Here is a 20,833-nt window from a genome sequence, read left to right as displayed (position 1 = left end):
TCAGAGTGGACAGGTGTTGGATAACACAAAATATGCTTCAAGTACATTGGAAAAGTAGAAATGCCTATTTCATTAAAGCACTGAATTTTTAACTTTATTTGTTTGTTGGTGGGATGTGGGCATTGCTGGCGAGGCCAGCATTTATTGCTCATCCATAATGTTCCTTGAAGTGATGGTGAGCTGTCTTCTTGAACCGCTGCAGTCCATGTGGTGCTGGTATACCCACAGTGTTATTCGGAAGGAAATTGCAGGATTTTGATCCAGGTGCGCACAGTGGTTAGCGCTGCTGCCTCGCTGCTCCAGGGACCCGGTTGCGATTCTGCGTGGAGTTTGCACCTTCACCCCTTGTCTGTGTGGGTTTCCTCCGGGTGCTTTGGTTTCCTCCCACAGTCCAAAGACGTTCAGCTTAGATAGATTGGCCATGGTAGATTGCCCTGAGAGTGAATGTGTGGATGTGTGAGTGTGCTCTGCGGTGGACTGGCGTCCCATTCTGGGTGCACCCTAACTAGTACCCAGTGTCTGTCAGCCAAGGCTTCGATTCCCCACGATCATGAATTGGAGGAAGTGGTTAAGTGAGAGTGAAGTGATCCAGCGAGTGAAGGAACAGCAATCTCATTCCAAGTCAGGATGGGGTGTGGTTTGGAGGGAATCTCCCAGGCGGTGGTGTTTCCACGTATTTTCTGCCCTTGTCCTTCTGGGTGGTCCAGATTGTGGGTTTGGAAGGTGTTGTCACGGAGGCTGGACAAGTTGCTGCAGTGTGCCTTGCATAGGGTGCATACTGCTATCACTATGCATCGGTGATAGAGGGAGTGAATGTTGAAGGTGGTAGATGGGGTGCCATGTTAAGGATGCTATATAAATGCAAATTGCTGTTGAGTTCAATTAGGTGAATAATAACAATTACCATTTGCAGCTGATGAATTTAGATTTTGCATGTAAATCACATTTTATTTTCTACACAATATATTTTCATGTATTCTTTTCATAATATATTCCTTTGTCCACATATGTGATGTAGTGCCACCATTGATGAGATGATACATAGGGCGGCGCGGTGGCACAGTGGTTAGCACTGCTGCCTCTCAGCTCCAGGGACCTGGGTTCAATTCCTGGCTTGAGTCACTGTCTGTGTGGAGTCTGCACGTTCTCCCCGTGTCTGCGTGGGTTTCCTCCGGGTGCTCCGGTTTCCTCCTGCAGTTCGAAAGACGTGCTGGTTAGGTGCATTGGCCATGCTAAATTCTCCCTCAGTGTACCCGAACAGGCGCCGGAGTGTGGCGACTAGGGGATTTTCACAGTAACTTCATTGCAGTGTTAATATAGGCCTACTTGTGACACTAATAAATAAACATTACATTGTGACAAATTGACATGGGCCATTTCAATGAGCCACCTTCTTGAACGGCTGTAGGTACATCCAGTATTGTTAGGAAAGGAATTTGAGGATTTTGATCCAACGAATGAAGGAATGGCAACCTTCTGAGGTCAGGACGGTGCGTGGCATGGAAGGGAGCTTGCAGATGGTGCTATTTCCATGCATCTACTGCCTTTGTACTTCTTGACAGTAGAGGCAGTGGGTTTGGAAGGTGCTGTCAAAGGCGAGTTGCTGCAGTGCAGCTCGAAGCTGGGATGCACTGCTGCCGCTGTGGTAGAGTGAACATCTAAGGTGTTGGATGGGGCTCCAATCAAGCGGGCTGTTTCATCCTGGATCACGCTTCTTGAGGGTTGGGGTTGGAGCTGCAGTCATCCAAGCAAGTGCGGAGGATTCCATCACACTCCCGACTTGTGCCTTGTAGGTAGTTGACAAGCTTTGCAAGTCAGGAAGTGAGTTACTCTCTGCAGAATTCCTAGCCTCCAACCTGCTCTTGTATCTATGTGACTTTTCATAGAATCCCTACAGTGCAGAAGGAGGCTATTCGGCCTATTAAATCTGCACCAACCACAATCCCACCCAAGCCCTGTTCCCATAACCCTTCATATTTACCCTATTAAGCCCCTTGACACTAGGGTTAATTTAGCATGGCCAATCAACCTAACCTGCACATCTTTGGACTGTGGGAGGAAACCGGAGCACCTGGGGGAAACCTATGCAGATACGGGGATGATGTGCAAACTCCACACAGACCGTGACCCATGGCCGGAATTGAACCCGGGTCCCAGGTGCGGTGAGGCAGCAGTGCTAACCACTGTGCCACCCCAGTTCAGTTCCTGATCAATGGGTCTGTAAGATGTCAAACTTTTATTAGTCACAAGGGGGCTTACATTAACACTGCAATGAAGTTAGTGCGAAAATCCCCTAGTCGCCACACTCCGGCACCTGTTCGGGTACACTGAGGGAGAATTTAGCACGGCCAATGCATCCTAACCAGCATGTCTTTCGGACTGTGGGAGGAAACCGGAGCATCTGGAAAAAGCCCACGCAGGCACGTGGGGAGAACGTGCAGACTCCACTCCAGACAGTGACCCGAGGCCAGAATTGAACCCGGGTCCCAGGCAGCAGTGATAACCACTGTGCCGCCTTGCCACCCTAAAGCACCCAAGATGTTCAAAGTGGAGGATTTAGTGATGGTAATGCCAATGAGTATGAAGGGGAGATGGTTAAGATACTCTATTGTTGGGGATGGCCATCGCCTGCCACTTGTGTGGCAGGAATGTTAATTGCCACTTATCAGCCCAAGTCTGCCTGTTGGTAGGTTTTGCCGCCTATGGACAGGGACAGCTTCAGCCTATGGTATACGGCACTTTGTTCATATCCAGACATGCTGCAAGGGTAGGAAAATAATGCATGATATTATACAACTTGACTATGCACAGTTGGTGCAGCAGGTGGTCTGTGCACTTTATGAATCCGCTGCCCAGGTGAGACCTCAGCAACCACCTCTGGACACAGTTACACAGCAAGTTTAGCATCTGTACAAAGTGAATGTGATAATCAACTGAAAATGTAAATCTCGCATTGATGGCTGACCCGACTCCTCAGCAACGCGGAACGAAACTGCCTGGTCAGGGTAGATTCACGTCACTTCAATGTGACGCTGCAGGTGAGTTAAATCTAGTTTGTGAAATATACTTCGTGTATGCTTCGCAAAGCTAGCAGAGTGTAAATTATTTTTTATATAAATGTAAGCGAGTCTGGATTTCCTCTCGCCTGCATTCCACCCACTGACTCTGCTCATTGACACAACCACGCAGAGCTTTCTCCTAAAAACAGAATGGGGATACAGTTCCAATCAGGCAGCAATCAAGTGGGGTTGTGCAGGGGTGGAATCCGTGCTGCCTGTATCATTCCGAGAGATGCATTGCAACTGTCCCCTTACTTATAGCGCCAGGATCTTGCTGTTCAGGCTTATCCTTGACTGCTCTAAAGGCAGAGTTCAGTTCCTGCGTGCTTCCATTCACAGAGTGACTCCTTCGAGGAACCTTCCAAATGTAATGTACCATTTCCTACATCTGTACACATATGTATATATACACACACACACACACACACACGCGTATACACACACACATACACACACATGTACACCCACATACGTACGCACACACATGTACACACACGCGTACACACACGTGCGTACAAACACGTGCGTGTACACACGCGCGTACAGACACGCGTACACACACATGCGTACACACACACGCGTACACACACACGTACATACACCCACCCCAGGGTAAATTTTGTTACCTTCTTGACGTAGCATCCCTTTATTTGCTAACGTTTTTTGAAGCAGAAAACAAAACTTATTGCTTTATTTGTTCATGTTTTATATTTATTGCCCTTCTCTCAAAAATCCAGCAATGTTTGCGAAAAGCAAAATACTGCGGATGCTGGAATCTGAAACGAAAACTGAAAATGCCGGATAATCTCAGCAGGTCTGACAGCATCTGTTGGAGAGAGAACAGATGTGGAGATGAACTCCCACCCACCTGACAAAGGGACAGCCTGTTCCGAAAGCTTGTGTGGCTTTTGCTACCAAATAAACCTGTTGGACTTTAACCAGGTGTTGTTAGACTTCTTACTGAGAGAACAGAGCCAACGTTTCGAGTGTGGATGGCCCTTTATCCCAGACTCGAAATGTTGGCTCTATTCTCTCTTCACAGATGCTGTCAGACCTGCTGAGATCTCCCAGCAATGTTTGCTGTTGTTTTACAATTCACAAGTATTTAACTTCAAAAATCTGAGACAGTTATTGTGCTACAATGATTGGTTTTTATCATGATTTCTTTTCTCTCCAATGCTGGTTTTCAACTCGTGGTAATAAAGCCACGTGTAGCGATCCGCATACGCTCACACAGTTCAAACGATGTGCTGGTTAGATGCATTGGCCGCGCTAAATTCTCCCTCAAACAGGCGCCGGAGTGCAGCAACTAGGGGATTTTCACAGTAACTTAATTGCGTCCCTTTGCTTAACCCCTTGTTGAATTGGAGGCGTTGAGACAGATAAGACGGATAACACAACAACCAAAATGCACAATGCCCTGCAACTCCCAACTTATTGTCAATGCATTAGTCCGAAAGACGTGCTGGTTAGATGCATTGGCCGTGCTAAATTCTCTCTCAGTGTACCTGAATAGGCGCTGGAGTGTGGCGACTCGGGGATTTTCACACTAACTTCACTGCAGTGTTAATGTAAGCCTACTTGCGACACTAATAAATAAACTTTAAACCAAGACAATTATGGGCTTGCTGCATTCGTCAAGTATGGAGAAGCATCCCCCATGTACCGAAATCCCCCCACCAGTCCTCTCCTGTCACACCTTGTACTTTTCTCAGTTCAAAGATCAACTGAGTAGCTGCTTTCGTGACTTGCGTGTCGAGGTGCAGGGAGAGGAATTGTCACGTGGCGATGTTAAGGCAGTCTGAGCATCAAAGCAACTTTGCCCTTGCGCATTTTCCCCGCATTAGACTGACGGCTCCTGGAGCCTTGAGGAGTTATTTCAAATCCAACAAAAAAAAAAGATCTCTCTGATCGGTAACAAACCTCCACAGCTCACTTAATTATTGTCTGAGGCAGGAGACAGGGTTTTGACAGCCGGCTTTTGTAAGTGCATTGTGATTCACATGAATAGTATCAGGGAAACTGAGCGGCTGCACTTACCAGTAAGGTTGCCGCACCTTGGGAGATGAGGAAATGGCCAGACTGCACAATCGTCAGAGACAGAAGACCCTTTTCTGGACTGGACTCAAACACCTGCAAAGGAAAGTAAAAGTGGATGAACGGATCGGTGGTTCACGTATCAAAACCAGTTTCGCAGCACTTAATGATCCGCTTCCTTTCAGGTTCAGGAATGTGCCTAATATTTCAGCTTTGTCACGCACTTCTGGAGCCAGATTGGGAATTTGTGAACCAACGAGTGTTTCACGGAGTCCGCGAGTACTCTGAGCACCAGCCTGCTTCCTGCCATCTCACACCCCTTCACAATCCAGCTATCACATGCCACTTCAAGATATTCCATCTCACATCACCCTCAAACAACAGACATAATCTCACACCCCTCAATATACCGCCTCCTGCTATTTCACAGCTCCTGCATACGTCAATCATAATCTCACACCCTTCCTATGCCATCTGTCCTGTTTAATATCACAAGGATCTGTTCTTTATATTGTTTCCATAGATTAGGATGGAATGGCTACACAGCACAGAAGACTGGGTCGCTTGCAGTTGTGCCGCATTATGGCCATGTTCAATTGGTCGCTGCGTCCTGGGAGGGATCAGCCAAGGTGAAATGAACAAACTTCTTGTTGCAGGAATGTAACATCAGTAACTCTATGGGTTTGTTTTCTCCATCAATCATATTTGAGGAAATAGGTAAGATTAGCGGGGAGGTGTAGCATTGTGGCCCAGTGATTAGCACTGCTGCCTCACAGTGCCACGGACCCTGGTTTGATTCCGGCCTGCTAGATGTCAGTATGGAGCCTGCATGTTCTTCCTGTGTCTGCGTGGATTTCCTCTCACAGTCCACAGAGCATAGAAACGTTGAAAATAGAACAATTCGGCCCTGCGAGCCTGCTCTGTCACTCATTTTGATCATTGCTGATCATCAAATTCAATATCCTGATCTCGCCTTCATAGAAGCATAGGATCCCACGGTGCGGAAGGAGGCCATTCCGCCCATCGAGTCTGCACTGACTACAATCCCAAGCACTTACCTAGCTAGTCCCCTGACACTAAGGTGCAATTTAGCATGGCCAATCCACCTAACCTGCACATCTTTGGACTGTGGGAGGAAACCGGAGCACCCGGACACGGGGAGAACGTGCAGACTCCACACAGTGACCCAATTCAGGAATCGAACCCGGGTCCCTGGGCACTGTGAGGCAGCAGTGCTGACCATTGTGCCACCGTGCCTTCCCCCATATCCCTTGGACCCCTTTAACCCCAAGAGCTATTTCTAATTTCTTCCTGAAATCACACTTTGGCCTCAACAACTTTCTGTGGTAATCAATTTCACAGATTTATCACCCTCTGGTTGAAGAAATTCCTCCTCACCTCAGTCATAAAAGCTTTACCCCTTATCCTCAAACTATGATTCCCAGTTCTTCACTACCCCCCCCTCCTCCCCCACCCCATGGAGAACATTTTTCTGAATCCACCCTGTCTAACCCTGTTAGAACTTTACAAGTCTAAAAGGTTAGGTGGATTGGCCACACTAAATTGTCCTTTAGTTTGTATATGTGTGTGTGTGAGAGAGTGTGTGGTTATGCTTGATGCGTTGTGATGTTTCTCAAGCTATAAAAGCCCCTGGCTAGCGACCTGTCCCAGGAACAATTAGCTACAGGAACAGATGAATGTCCAACCTATGCATCATCAGGGTACAGAAAGAATCATAGAATCCCTACAGTGCAGAAGGAGGCCATTTGGCCCATCGAGTCTGCACCGACCACAAATCTGTTTCTTCAAAATGCAGCTAATGAAACAACAACAAAACTTACTCCAACTTATGAATCAAAGAAAGGGTTTAATGAAGAAACATCATTACTCCAAACTTGGGGCCTCACCCTGGGCCACTCCAAGCTTTCCACAATTCTACATAGTTCCTTATTTCCAGTAAATCAGCTATTACATCACTCTGTGATTGGTTCCATGTTTTACTGGGTCAGCTAACCCTGACATCTTGTTCCCACTGGTCACATTACATCCAATACAAATTTGTCACTGGTTACATTGTAATAAAATCCACCCAGGCCCTATCCCTGTAACCCCACATATTTACCCTGCTAATCCCCCAGGCACTAAGGGTCAATTTAGCATGGCCAATCATGCACATCTTTGGAGTGTGGGAGGACATCGGAGCACCCGGAGGAAACCCGTGCAGACACAGAGAGAATGTGCAGACTCCACACAGACAGTGACTCAAGCCGGGAATCGAACCCGGGTCCCTGGCGCTGTGAGGCAGCAGTGTTAACCACTGTGCCGCCCAATAAGTTTGAGAGAGAGGTAAGATTGGGAGGGGCTGAGGGCAACTCTGGGAAGTGATTAGATTTGGACGTTTAACAAGCAAGAGAAAGCTCACATCCCACCCGTTAGAACTCTAGACTTCTCAGATTCAACGTACCAGAGCCTGAAAAGCACACAAATAATGCTAGCTATTTCAAAGAGGGTGCTTGACTATCAGACTGGATAAAAGACTTGGAACAGGCTTCTGTGCGGAATGCACAGCCCCCTTTGAAATCTAAAATAAATAAGAGAATGCTGGAAATGCTCTGCAATACCTACAGAGAGGGAAAAACAGAGCTAATGTTTCAAGACAGCTGAAAAAGCGAGACATGTAACAGGTTTTAAGCAGATACAGAGGCAGGGAAAAGGTCAGGAGGGCAGCTGGAACAATAGGGAAGATTTGCAATAGGGCGGAAGACGGGAGAGATTAACTGACAAATGAAGTGACGGTGAAAGGCAAAAGGTGGTAAAGGGACAAATAAAGAAACTGAGTTTAGATGAGGTGCAAATGGGAAGAGCAGAATTACCACTAACAGCAGGAAACTAAAATGGGGTGAATGGGGTTATGATCTGAAATTGTTAACTTCCGGGGGAGGCAATGGCCTAGTGGTATTATCGCTAGACTATTAATCCAGAAACTCAGCTAACGTTCTGGGAACCCGGGTTTGAATCCCACCACGGCAGCTGGTGGAATTTGAATTCAATTTTTAAAAAATCTGGAATTAAGAATGATGAACTTGAAACCATTGTCGATTGTTGGAAAAAAATCCATCTGGCTCACTAATGTCCTTTAGGGAAGGAAATCTCCTGTCCTTACCTGGTCTGGCAGACATGTGGCCCCAGAGCAATGTCAGGCAATTAAGGATGGGCAATAAATGCTGGCCAGCAAGCCATGTCCCACGAATGAATATTAAAAAAAGTCAGCATTGAATCCAGAAAGCTGTAAAGTGTCTAATCAAAATGAGGTGCTGTGCATCAAGTTCACCAGAATAATGTGGGAGGCTGACTTAAAATGGGAGTGGGGCAGAGAATTAAAATGATGGTTTGGGCTGGCATGGTGGCACAGTGGTTAGCACTGCTGCCTCACAGCTCCAGGGACCTGGGTTCAATTCCCAGCTTGGGTCATTGTGTCTGTGTGGAGTTTGCACATTCTCCCCGTGTCTGCGTGGGTTTCCTCCGGGTGCTCCGGTTTCCTCCCACAGTCCAAAGATGTGCGGGTTAGGTGTGTGGGCTATGCTAAATTGCCCCTTAAGTGTCCTGGGATGTGTAGGTTAGAGGGATTTGTGGGGTTGTGGGGGATTGGGCCTAAGTGGGATTGTTGTCAGTGCAGACTCAATGGGCCGAACGGCCTCCTTCTGCACTGTAGGGATTCTGTTTGAAGCTTCGATGTTACACTTGCAGAGTGAACACAGTTTTCCTGCAAAATGGCCACCTGGTCCTCAATGTAGAGGAGACTGCATCATGAGCAGTGAGTGAAATAGATTAAATAGAAAAGAATAGACGTCAATCATTATTTCATTGGACAGAGAATATATTTTGATAGACAATTCTGTAGCTGAAAATTGAGGGCAAGCGTGGTATGATTTCGCAAGTTCACTGTATCATTCTCCTTACTGACTCCGCTTAAGACACGGTTTTCATTCAAATTCACATCAGATGCTCAATTCAAAATAGAACATCTTACTAACGAGAACTGGATAACCAGGACTTTCATTTGAAAAACATTAGTGAGAAACTGAAGAGTAGCAGGTGAGCAGGATTTTTCCTACAGACAAAATATCTGGTAGGCACCCGCACTGCTTCAAATAGTCTCTGACCTTCATAAACCCTCGATCGTCACCTCATTTCCTTCAAATAGCACATCCTGTTTGTACCACGGTGGGACAGTGGTTAGCACCGCTGCCTCACAGCGCCAGGGACCCCGGGTTCGATTCCCGGCTTGGGTCACTGTCACTGTGCGGAGTCTGCGCATTCTCCACACATCTGCGTGGGTTTCCTCCGGGTGCTCCAGTTTCCTCCCACAGTCTGAAAGTCGTGGTTCGGTGCATTGGTCATACTAAATTCTCCCTCTGTACCCGGATTGTGGCGGCTAGGGGATTTTCACAGTAACTTCACTGCAGTGTTAATGTAAGCCTACTTGTGACAATAATAAACAAACATTAAAACACTTACCATTCATAAAACACATCCTAATATACTATATCCTACTCATAATGCATCTTCCACTCCGGATACTGCCTTGATACCCCATACCCCCCATTATACCCGTCATACTCCCGTCTGCCCCACAAACTCCAATATACCCCTTCTTACTTGATTATTAAGGGGGTTATAGCAGAATACTTGGAATCAAACAGAGTCAACATAGTTTCATGAAAGAGAAAAAGTGTTTGACTAATAAGTTATTCGAGAAAGTAACAAGTGACGTGGCTAAAGGGGAACCTATAGATGTGGTGTACTTCGAGGCATTTGACAAGGTGCCACATCAAAGGTTACTACACAAAATAACTCATGATGCAGGAGGTAACTTATTAGTATGGACAGAGGATTTGTTAGCTAACTGGAAGAAGGGATAAAAGTGTCAACAGGTTGACAAACTCTAACAAGTGCTACGGTGATCAATATTGGAGCCTCTGCTATTTAAAATTCACATCAATGATTTGATTTGATTTGATTTATTATTGTCACGTGTTAATATACAGTGCAAAGTATTGTTTCTTGCGCGCTAAACAGATAAAAGATACCATATATAGGGAAGGAGAGCGTGCAGAATGTAGTTACAGTCATAGCTAGGGTGTAGAGAAAGATCAACTTCATGCGAGGTAGATCCATTCAAAAGTCTGATGGCAGCAGGGAAGAAGCTCTTCTTGAGTCGGTTGGTATATATCTTCAGACTTTTGTATCTTTTCCCCAATGGAGGAAGGTGGAAGAGTATGGCCAGGGTGCGTGGGGTTCTTGATTATGCTAGCTGCTTTTCTGAGGCAGCGAGAAGTGTAGACAGTGTGGATGGATGGGAGGCTGGCTTGAGTGATGGACTGGGCTTCGTTCACAACCTTTTGTAGTTTATTGTGGTCTTGGACAGAGCAGGAGCCATACCAAGCTTTGATACAACCGAAAAGAATGCTTTCTATGGTGCATCTGTAGAAGTTGGTGAGAGTTGTGGCGGATATGCCAAATTTCCTTAGTCTCCTAATTTAGCTGAAAGGACTAAAGGCATGGGTGCTAAAGAGAGGAGAATAAGTTGTGAATTCGGAGTCTGCAAAGGGATATAGATAGCTTAAGTGAGTGGACAATTATTTGGCACATGTAGGAAAATAATGTGGGAAAATGTGAACTTGTCCATTTTGGTAAGTAGAAAAGTTGTATATAATTAAACGGAGAGATTGCAGAACTCTGCAGTACAGAAGGATGTGTGTGTCCTGGTATATGAAGCAGAAGAAGTTAGTATGCACGTGATTAGGAAGGCAAATGTGATGTAATAAAAGTAAATTACTGCAAATGCTAGAATCTGAAACCAAAAGAGAAAATGCTGGAAAATCTCAGCAGGTCTGGCAGCATCTGTAAGGAGAATAAAGAGCTGACGTTTCAAGTCCAGATGACCCTTTGTCTAAGCCCAAAGGGTCATCTGGACAAAGGGTCATCTGGACTCGGAACATCAGCTCTTTTCTCTCCTCACAGATGCTGCCAGAAATGTGATGGTTTTTGCGAGGGAAATGGTAAAAGTAGGGATGTTTTGCTCCAAGTGTGCAAGGCATTAGTAAGACCATATCTGATATTGTGCACAATTTAGGTCTCCCTATTTAAGAAAGCATATAATTGCATTGGTAGCAGAAGGAATGTCCACTTAGTTGGCTTATGAGAAAAGGTTGGACAGCTTGGGTCTTTTTCCATTGGAGTTTGGAAGAATGAGACCTGATCTTACTGAAACATTCAAAATCCTGCAGGGACGCAATAGGGTGACTGCCAAAAGTTTGCTTCTCTTGCAGAAGAGACGAGAATGAGGGGACACAGTTTAAATGAAAGGTCTCCCATGTGAGACAGAGAGGAGGAGAATATTTTTCTCTCAAAGCATCTTTAGTTTGTGGAATTCTCCCCAGAGAGTAGTATAGGCAGGGTCAATGTATATTTTTACGGTTCATAGAATCATAGAATCCTACAGTGCAAAAGGAGGCCATTCAGCCCATCGAGCCTGCACTGACAACAATCCCACCCAAGCTCTATCCCTGTAACCCGATATATTTACCCTGCTAATCCCCCCGACACTAATGGGCAATTTAGCATGGTCAATCCACTTAACCTGCACATCTTTGGACTGTGGAAGGAAACCGGAGCACCTGGAGGAAACCCACGCAAACACGGGGAGAACGTGCAAACTCCACACAGACAGTAATCCAAGCCGGTCCCTGGCGCTATGAGGCAGTAGTGCTAATCACTGTGCCACCTTAGCACCCATAAGATTAAATTTGATAGATTCTTGACTGACAAGGGAGTCAAAGGGCATTGGCGGTGGACAGGAAAGTGGAGATCACAGTCACATCAGCCATGTTCACATCAAACGGCGGAGCAGATTCAAGCGATCCAACTCCTCATGAGTATGTTTGTATACGTGTATGTACACACCTCCCAATATACTTCCTCCCACCTAATGCTCCATCAATGTGTCTGCTCAATACATCCGCTCATACCCCACACCACTCCAATGCGTCCTCTCCTACCCTACACCCCCCCAACTATCCACTGCTGACCCAGCCCGTAAAGGAAATACCCTCCTACCGCACACCCTGAAAAATTTTCCCGCCTGTACCATACGCCATAAAATATCCCCCCGACCCCCCAGAATACCCCCCTGACCCCCCAGAATATCCCCTGAACCCCAGACATACCTTTGACCCCGACCCCAAAATACCCAACCCCCCAAAATAACCCCTGACCGCAAAATACCCTGACCCCAGAATACCCCAACTGCAGAATACCCCCGACTCCAGAATACCCCCTGAACCCGAGAATAACCCGACTGCAAAATACCCCTGATCTCCCAAAATACCCTCTGGCCCCCAAAATACCCGCTTGATCCCTGACCCCCAAATTAACCCGACCCTCCAAAATAACCTGACTCTAAAATACCCCCTTGATCCCTGAAACTCAAAATACCCCGACCCCCCAAAATACCCCGACCCCCCAAAATACCTCCTTGACCCCTGACCCCCAAAATAATTTGACTCTCCAAAATACCCCTAACCCCTAAGATATTCTCTGACCCCCAAAATGCCTCCTTGACCTCTGACCCCCAAAATAACCCGACCCTCCAAAATACCCCCCTCCCCCCTCTGTCTCACCTCCCAGGCTTTGGGGCCTCCCCCTCGCGGCAGGAAGCGCCCGTACCGCCTGAGCGGCCACTGGGCGCTGGGCAGCGCGGCCTGGGGCTGGCCTGATGTTGGCTGCGGCCCGGCCTGAACCGCGTCCTCGGGCAGTGAGGCGCGGCCGCGCGGAGCCGCCGCCATCGCGCGGGGGAGGGAATGGACCAATCCCCTCTCAGCACCAATCACCGCGCCGCATTGGCAGCCGCCGCCAATCAGGTGGCAGCTCGCTTCCTATTGGACGAGAATGGTCACCAATCAGGACAAAGCTTTTTCTGAGCAATCACGTTAGCGGCGGGAAATATAAGCAGCCAATCAGCGCGCCGCCTTTTGCAGCCCTGGACCCCATTGTTTGAGCTTCATTTTTTTTCAGCAAAAGATCTGGAAATTAAATTTTATCCATTAAAGATTATTTATCAGTGTCACAAGTAAGGCTTACATTAACACTGCAATGAAAACTGTGGAAATCCCCCTCGTCACCACACTCCTGTTTGGATACACTGAGGGAGAATTTAGCACGGCCAATGCACCCTAACCCAGCACGTCTTTCGGACTGTGGGAGGAAACCGGAGCACCCGGAGGAAACCCACGCTGACACGGGAAGAACGTGCAAACTCCACGCAGACAGTGACCCAAGTCAGGAATCGAACCCGGATCCCTGGCGATGTGAGGCAGCAGTGCTAACCACTGTGCCACCTTGCCGTCCCTGGGGCTAAGTTTCTGCTTCACTCTGTGTCCGTCCTCCCCACATACCAATATACCCCCACCGTTCCCCTGGCTCATATACCCCAATATACCCCCACCGCCCTACGACTGTCACCAATTTTTACAGATGCACCAGTGAAAGCATCCTATCCAGATGTATCGCACCTCGCTCCTACTCTGACCTAGACTGCAAGAAACTACAAAGGGTTGTGAACATAGCCCAGTCCATTACGCAAACTAGCCTCCCATCCATTGACTTTGTCTACACTTCCTACTGCCTCAGAAAAGCAACCAGCATAATCAAGGACCTCACGTATCCCAGACATACTCTCTTCCACCTTCTTCCATCAGGAAAAAGATACAAAATTCTGAGAAAACGTACCGACCGACTCAAGAACAGCCTCTTTCCTGCTGCTATCAGAGTTTTGAATAGACCTATCATATATTAAGCTGATCTTTCTCTTCAACCTATCTGTAACTGCAATGCGAGATTCTGCACCCTATCCTTTCCATCTCCCCAATGCATTCTATGAACGGAATGTTTTGTCTGTATAGCGCGCAAGAAACAATATTTTTCACTGTATCCCAAAGCCATATTAACTGAAATCAAATCACATCAAATCAAGGGGGCAAGTGAGTTGGTTAATGAGCTTGGTGCTGTATATCATTCATCTATCCACTGAGTCTTCACAGCTAACTACATAACTGCATATCTGTACCAAGGTGATGCCATCTCCATTGGTGTGTTTTGTGAATCCTCTCTGTACTTTTGTGATTCACCACTGCAACATACATGGCACCTAGCATTTGATCCAGAGATGAGGGGTTTGTCCAGAGATGAGGGGTTTGTCCAGAGATGAGGGGTTTGTCCAGAGATGAGGGGTTTGCCCAGAGATGAGGGGTTTGCCCAGAGATAAGGGGTTTGTTCCAGAGGTGAGTGGTTTGTCATATGAAGAGAGATTGAACAGTCTAGGCCTATACTCTCTGGAATTTAGAAGAATGAGGGGAAGATTAAATTGAGGCATTAAAAATGATAAAAGGTATGGATAAAGTAGACATGGAGCGGATGCTTCCTCTTGTGGGGCATTCTAGGACGAGAGGTCATAGCCTTAGGATAAGGGATAGCAAACTTAAAATAGAATTGCGAAACTATTTCCCCCAAAGGGTTGTGAATGTGGAATTCACTACCCCAAAGTGCGGTGGATGCTGGGACAGTGAGTAAATGTAAGGTAGAGTTAGACAGATTTTTAATTGGTAATGGGTTGAAGGGTTATGGAGAGAAGGCAGGAAAATGGGGATGAGAAGCATATCAGCCATGATTGAATGGCAGAGTGGGCTCAATGGGCTGAATGGCCTAATTCTGCTCCTATATCTTATGAACTTATGATCGGGCAGCATCAATGATACTTCAGCCAGGATGGGAATTGAATCCATGCTCTTGGCATTATTCTGAACCACACCTTAGCCAACCAATTGAACCAGCCCCTTTAGCAGGGTAACTGGCACAAAATATCATGACATTTCAAGTGCAAGTTGTGTTCAATGCAAATCGAGCTCTTTCGTGCTACTTTGTAAAACATAGTGCTACAAGCGAGCCCTGCCTACAAATCTGAACACATTTCCAGGATGAAATAATTGTCATCTGAATGTTTCTGCTAATTGTGTTCATTTGCAGACCTTCCAAGAAGTATTAAAAATTAAACCTCTATTGATACAAGGACATTAACAGGCATATTTTCAAACCACTTTGAGTTTTTTTAAAAATTCAGAATGTTACTGAATATTATGCATCAATGTAACTAACAAGTCTTTCAGTATATTTTTAAAAAGTCATTTCAAGCTATTTAAAATCAGCTTATTCATATGCATTGACACTGATTAAAATTGATTATTTTTTCTCACAAACTTGTGATAAATCTATTTTCAGACCTATTAATTGAACTGTACCAGGTTACCACTCCTAATTTTATATCAAGGATTATTTTTAAAGCTTTTTTTTTAGAAAAAATACATGTCGTTGATGTTTTCTTTTCTCTGCACTCATTGGGACAGAGACAAGAATGCCAAATTTCAAGGGGAACAGCAATTTAGGGTGCATCTTCCTGTAAAAAAGGATACATGTTGATAAAGATTTTCAACTCACACTCATTAGGACAATTCACAAGAGTACCAAAGGTGCAAAGGTGTTCATCTGATCAGAATATGTGAGAGCCATTCTATGGTTCACTATCCCAGGGCAATGCATTAACCAATCAGATTCAACCTGCCTGGTTAGAATTTAAACAAAGCTTGACAGTTGACAACTTAGAAAAGCAAATTACTATGGATGCTGGAATCTGTAACTAAAACAGAAAATGCTGGAATATCTCAGCAGGTCTGACAGCATCTGTGGAGAGAGAATAGAGCCAACATTGCAAGACATGGTGACCCTTCGCAGATTTGTCAGCCCATGATGTTGGTTGAAGGATAAATATTGGCTACTCTATTGCTCTTGTCTAAAGTAGTAACATGGATCTTTCACATGCACATTAGGGCGTTCAATGTCTTATCTGAAATATGGCTCCTCTGATGGTGAGGTGCTCCCTCAGTGCTGCACTGGAGTGTAGGTCTAGATTTTGTGCTCAAATATCTGGCATGGGATGTTGTCACAACCTTCTGACTGGAAACTTTCTTAAATATCATTAAATCTACAATCATTACTATTCTGTGGGAAAGTGCTCTAGCCATTTAGCTCCGATCTGTAACTGTAATACCAATGACCAAACTGTCAACCTACTCCTACACATGTGAGCACAGGCAAGAACCCAATTAATGTCCCTCACCAAAATATCATTAACCCCGAAGGTATTCAATTAACACACTGCACTAACACTGGATTAATGCACGGCATGGTGGCACAGTGGTTAGCACTTCTGCCTCACAGTGCCTGGAACCCGGGTTCAATTCTCGGGTTGGGTGACTGTCTGTGTGGAGTTTGCACATTCTCCCCATGTCTGCATGGGTTTCTTCTGGGCAGTCCCATTTCTTCCCACACTCCAAAGATGTATGGATTTGGTTGATTGGCCATGCCAAATTGCCCCTTAGTGTTAGGGTAAATACTCGTGATTACAAAGGATAGGGCCTGAGTGGGATTGTTGTTGGTGCAGTCTCGATGGGCCGAATGGCCTCCTTCTGCACTGTAGGGATTCTATGATTCTATTCTCTGAGGATGGTCTGAGGTAGACTGAGCACTTTTCAGCTCCAAAGGTGACAGTTCTAGACCCGTTCCAGTGTTTGTCAGCAAGCAGTGATCTGACAGGGTGACCATTATTCCACAAAATTGGTTTGAGGCTGGTTTGCATGATGGACTGGGCTACGTTCACAACCCTTTGTAGTTTCTTGTGGTCTTGGTCAGAGCAGGAGCCATACCAAGTTTTGATGTAACCGGTGCATCGGTAGAAATTGATGAGACTCGTAGTGGACATGCTGAATTTCCTTAGCTTCTGAGAAAGTAGTATAACAACTGTGGATTCAAATGTCGCAAAGGCTACATTTTAAAACGCTGGCTCATTTTTTAAAAATTCATTCTTGTGCCAGGGCGTCGCTGGCTGGCCAGCATTTATTGTCCATCCCTAGTTAGCCTTGGAGGGCAGTCAAGAGTCAACCACATTGCTGGAGTCACATGTAGGCCAGAATGGGTAAGGATGGCAGATTTCCTCCCCCAAAAGGACATTAGTGAACCAGTTGGGTTTTTCTGACAATTGACAATGGTTGAGGAGGGATTTGAGGAAAGACTTTTTTACCCAGGGGGTGGTGACAGTCTGGAATGCACTGCCTGGGAGAGTAGTGGAGGCGGGATGCCTCACATCCTTTAAAAAGTACCTGGATGAGTACTTGGCACGCCATAATATTCAAGGCTATGGGCTAAGTGCTGGCAGGTGGGCAGGTCAGGCCTTTCATGCATCAGTGCAGACTCAATTGGCCTCTTCTGCACTGTAGTGTTCTGTCATCAGTCGATTATTAATTCCAGATAATTCTTATCGAATTCAAACCCCACCATCTGCCGCGTTGGGATTCGAACCCCGGTCCCCAAAACATTTTGGGATTGAGAGTCTAGCAAGAATACCACTAGGCTATCCCTTACTGGCTTAGGCGTAGATTCTATCATAGCAATTTAGCAGTAAGCAAAGGAATTCTAGGGAAACCCAAGAAAGGAAAGACTTGTCAAAATGAGTGCAAATAATATTTGGCCTATCCAAGCCAGAAGAGTTGATTCCATTTACAGCTGAAATTCTACCTCCAAATGTTAAGTGTGTCCCTTGTTGACAACCTAAAATAATAAACCTCTCCTTGAATCACCATACCAGCAGATCTCCTTTCCTTCATGATGCCCTGAGATCAACTCTTTTGGCATGTTGCCCCCACCTTTCTTCTTTTCTGTCTTGTGTCCTCCTACTTGAAACAACTTGAGACATCCTGTAGTTTTCTTTGTTGACTTACACTTGAAGTACTTAGGAACCTATCCTGCTAATATATTACATTCTTAAAACCTTCTCTCAGCACTCTAAGACTTTCTGAAGGCATTGAGAATCTTTCTTCGAGCTTCCGAGTCTTTTGTGAACTGCCAACTTTCCAGCTCCTTAAATCTTCCTCCTCACATTCCCAAAATTTAGTTTGCCGAAAAAAATATCCTTCGACTTTCATGAACCTTTTTTTCCCCCCTTCAGTGAACAGAATGTGACTTCAGCTTACAAAGGAAGAATTGCCACTTCTAGGTACTCGAATGAATCAAAGAACAATTTTGTTAATTATACCCTTTCTCGGATGTTTTGCAAATACAAAGAGATGCATTTACAATGACGATGGGAACTAGAGATCCAGAAAAAAACAGAGCTCATCGGCACTTTGCTGGCAATGGGTGTGCATATCAAGTAGTAATAAAACAAAGATCAAATAGCCAGTAAAAAATAAAACCAACAGTGCAAATACTGGGTGGTTAGCACTGTTGCCTCACAGCACCGATTCCCGGCTTAGTCTGTGCGGAGTTTGACATTCTCGCCCACGTCTGTATGGGTTTCCTCCGGGTGATTCAGTTTGCTCCCGCAGTCCGAAAGATGCGCAGGTTAGGTGCATTGGCCATTCTAAATTGCCCCTTAGCATCCAAAGATGTGCTGGTTAGGTGCATTGGCCATGCTAAATTGCCCCTTAGCGTCCAAAGATGTGCTGGTTAGGTGCATTGACTATGCTAAATTGCCCCTTAATGTCCAAAGATGTGCTGGTTAGGCGCATTGGCCATACTAAATTCTCCCTCAGTGTACTCGAACAGGCGCAGGAGTGTGATGACCAAGGGATTTTCACAGGAAAGCCATTACAGTGTTAGTACTAATGCACTAATAAATAAAATAAATTCCTTACGTGAAATACAAAATCTGTTATTCCTTCTAATATTTGATACCAACTTATTTTCCTCTTTATGGAGTTAAACTGCTTGAAAGTATGAACATATTGATTGGCCACACTCTACACATTTAAACTTAATTAAAGATGGTTGGGTCTGATTGAAGCAAACCTTCACAAGGCAACTTTGAACAACCAGTCGCACCTCCTACCCTGCCGGAAAGGTTCTTCCCAATGCCTGAACCATGCGCCAGCTATTTCTCTCAGGGACAAAAGAGCTGAAAAATGAAATACCGACTCGCAAGGCAGCAAAGGCTAGGGATTAAGCTGACTGCAATCTTGCCTCTCCCTTGCAGGGGATTTAAGGGCAGCGAGGCGATTGTGAGAATAATACCAGAAAGGTACGCCTGTCCTCAGGTCCCTGATAAAGTACAGGTTGTATTTATTATTGATTTAAGGCAAAGAATGTCTAAGCACAGTTTGTGCAAGCAAAAAAGTCCTGATGCATCTTGTCAGGCCAAAAAACCTGTTTCTGCTCTGTACTGTGTCACGATTGTGTGTTGAAAGCACTTCTCCAATATCTATTTTGCTAAAGTGGCATTCTTTTGTCCTTTATTTTAACACAGGCATTAATTGTTTATCTTACATGGGTCGATGCTGCCACTTAAATAGGAAACAAAAGATTGTCATATGATCCATTAATATGACCAATAGTCATTCCTATGCTAAAATGTAACTGGGATGCATAAAGTGATGAGGTGATATTCAACTCTGGGCTCTGTTCTGCAGAACCTGTTTAGGGATGATGAATGCAGCGATTTCAAAGATCTTAATAAATGTATACATATATTATTGATGGCACATTGTTGATTATTACATGAATAGTTTGGAATCAGAGCACTCGGATCTTTGCAAGAAATTCAAGGAACTTGATCAATCTCTTTGAGGAATTAGCCTATTAAATGCAAAAGATGGGCTGATGTCACTGAATCATCATGAGATATGAAAGCATTACAGTAAATCTCACTGTTATTGCAACTAATCCACATGGGCAAATGACAGCATCACAATAATTACTAGAAGCGATGATAAGACTTGTTTTGTAATCTCCATGAGCATTAGGAAAATAGTGACCATGACAAACAGTTTGATGCCACAGAGATCCACGGGAGCAGCTGGGGATTCACGATCCACCACTAGGTACAATCACGCTTCCAGATGAATTGTATTTTGATGTTTGGGGTGAATGCGAAAGGATACGGTGGCACAGTGGTTAGCACTGATGCTTCACAGCTCCAGGGACCTGGGTTCGATTCCCCGGCTTGGGTCACTGTCTGTGTGGAGTTTGCACATTCTCCCCGTGTCGGTGTGGGTTTCCTCCGGGTGCTCCGGTTTCCTCCCACACTCCAAAGATGTGCGGGTTTGGTTGATTGGCCATGTTAAAATTGCCCCTTAGAGACGCGTAGATTAGAGGGATGAGCGGGTAAATGTGTAGGGATATGGGGGTACGGCCTGGGTGGGATTGCAGTCGGTGCAGACTCAATGGGCCAGATGGCCTCTTTCTGCACTTTGGGATTCTATGATAGGAGAAAATTATTTCATAAATTCGGGCAAAATCAGTTTTTGGTTCTTCGTCACTCACCTGATGAAGGAGCAGTGCTCCGAAAGCTTGTGATTCCAAATAAACCTGTTGGACTTTAACCTGGTGTTGTGAGACTTCTTACTGCTCTTGGTTGGGTTCAGGGAGAATTATTTCACAAGTTACAGAATAATTTGCTATTCAACAGCACTTCCATGGCGATGCTAGAGTTAAGAAAGCCCACCAATGCCTCTACTTTCTCAGAAGGCTAAGGAAATTTGGCATGTCCGCTATGACGCTCACCAATTTTTATAGATGCATCATAGAAAGCATCCTTTCTGGATGTATCACAGCTTGGTATGGCTCCTACTCTG

General features: G+C 45.4%; 1 protein-coding gene across 1 annotated transcript in view; it reads right to left on the bottom strand.

Annotated features, from left to right (window-relative positions):
- The window catches only part of LOC144480449 (meiotic recombination protein REC114-like), a 67,173-nt gene extending 54,203 nt beyond the window's left edge, over nucleotides 1-12,970 (bottom strand). The window contains exons 1-2 of the mRNA XM_078199880.1: nucleotides 12,779-12,970; nucleotides 5,100-5,192 (exon numbers count right to left, since the gene is read on the bottom strand). Coding sequence (XP_078056006.1) covers nucleotides 5,100-5,192; nucleotides 12,779-12,943 — 258 coding nt within the window. The 5' untranslated portion in view covers nucleotides 12,944-12,970. The remainder of the gene's footprint in view (nucleotides 1-5,099; nucleotides 5,193-12,778) is intronic.
- Between the last annotated feature and the right edge of the window lie 7,863 nt (nucleotides 12,971-20,833).

Source organism: Mustelus asterias, chromosome 29, assembly GCF_964213995.1.
Source record: "Mustelus asterias chromosome 29, sMusAst1.hap1.1, whole genome shotgun sequence".
Lineage (NCBI taxonomy): Eukaryota > Metazoa > Chordata > Chondrichthyes > Carcharhiniformes > Triakidae > Mustelus > Mustelus asterias.
This window is presented reverse-complemented; position numbering and strand designations above follow the sequence as displayed.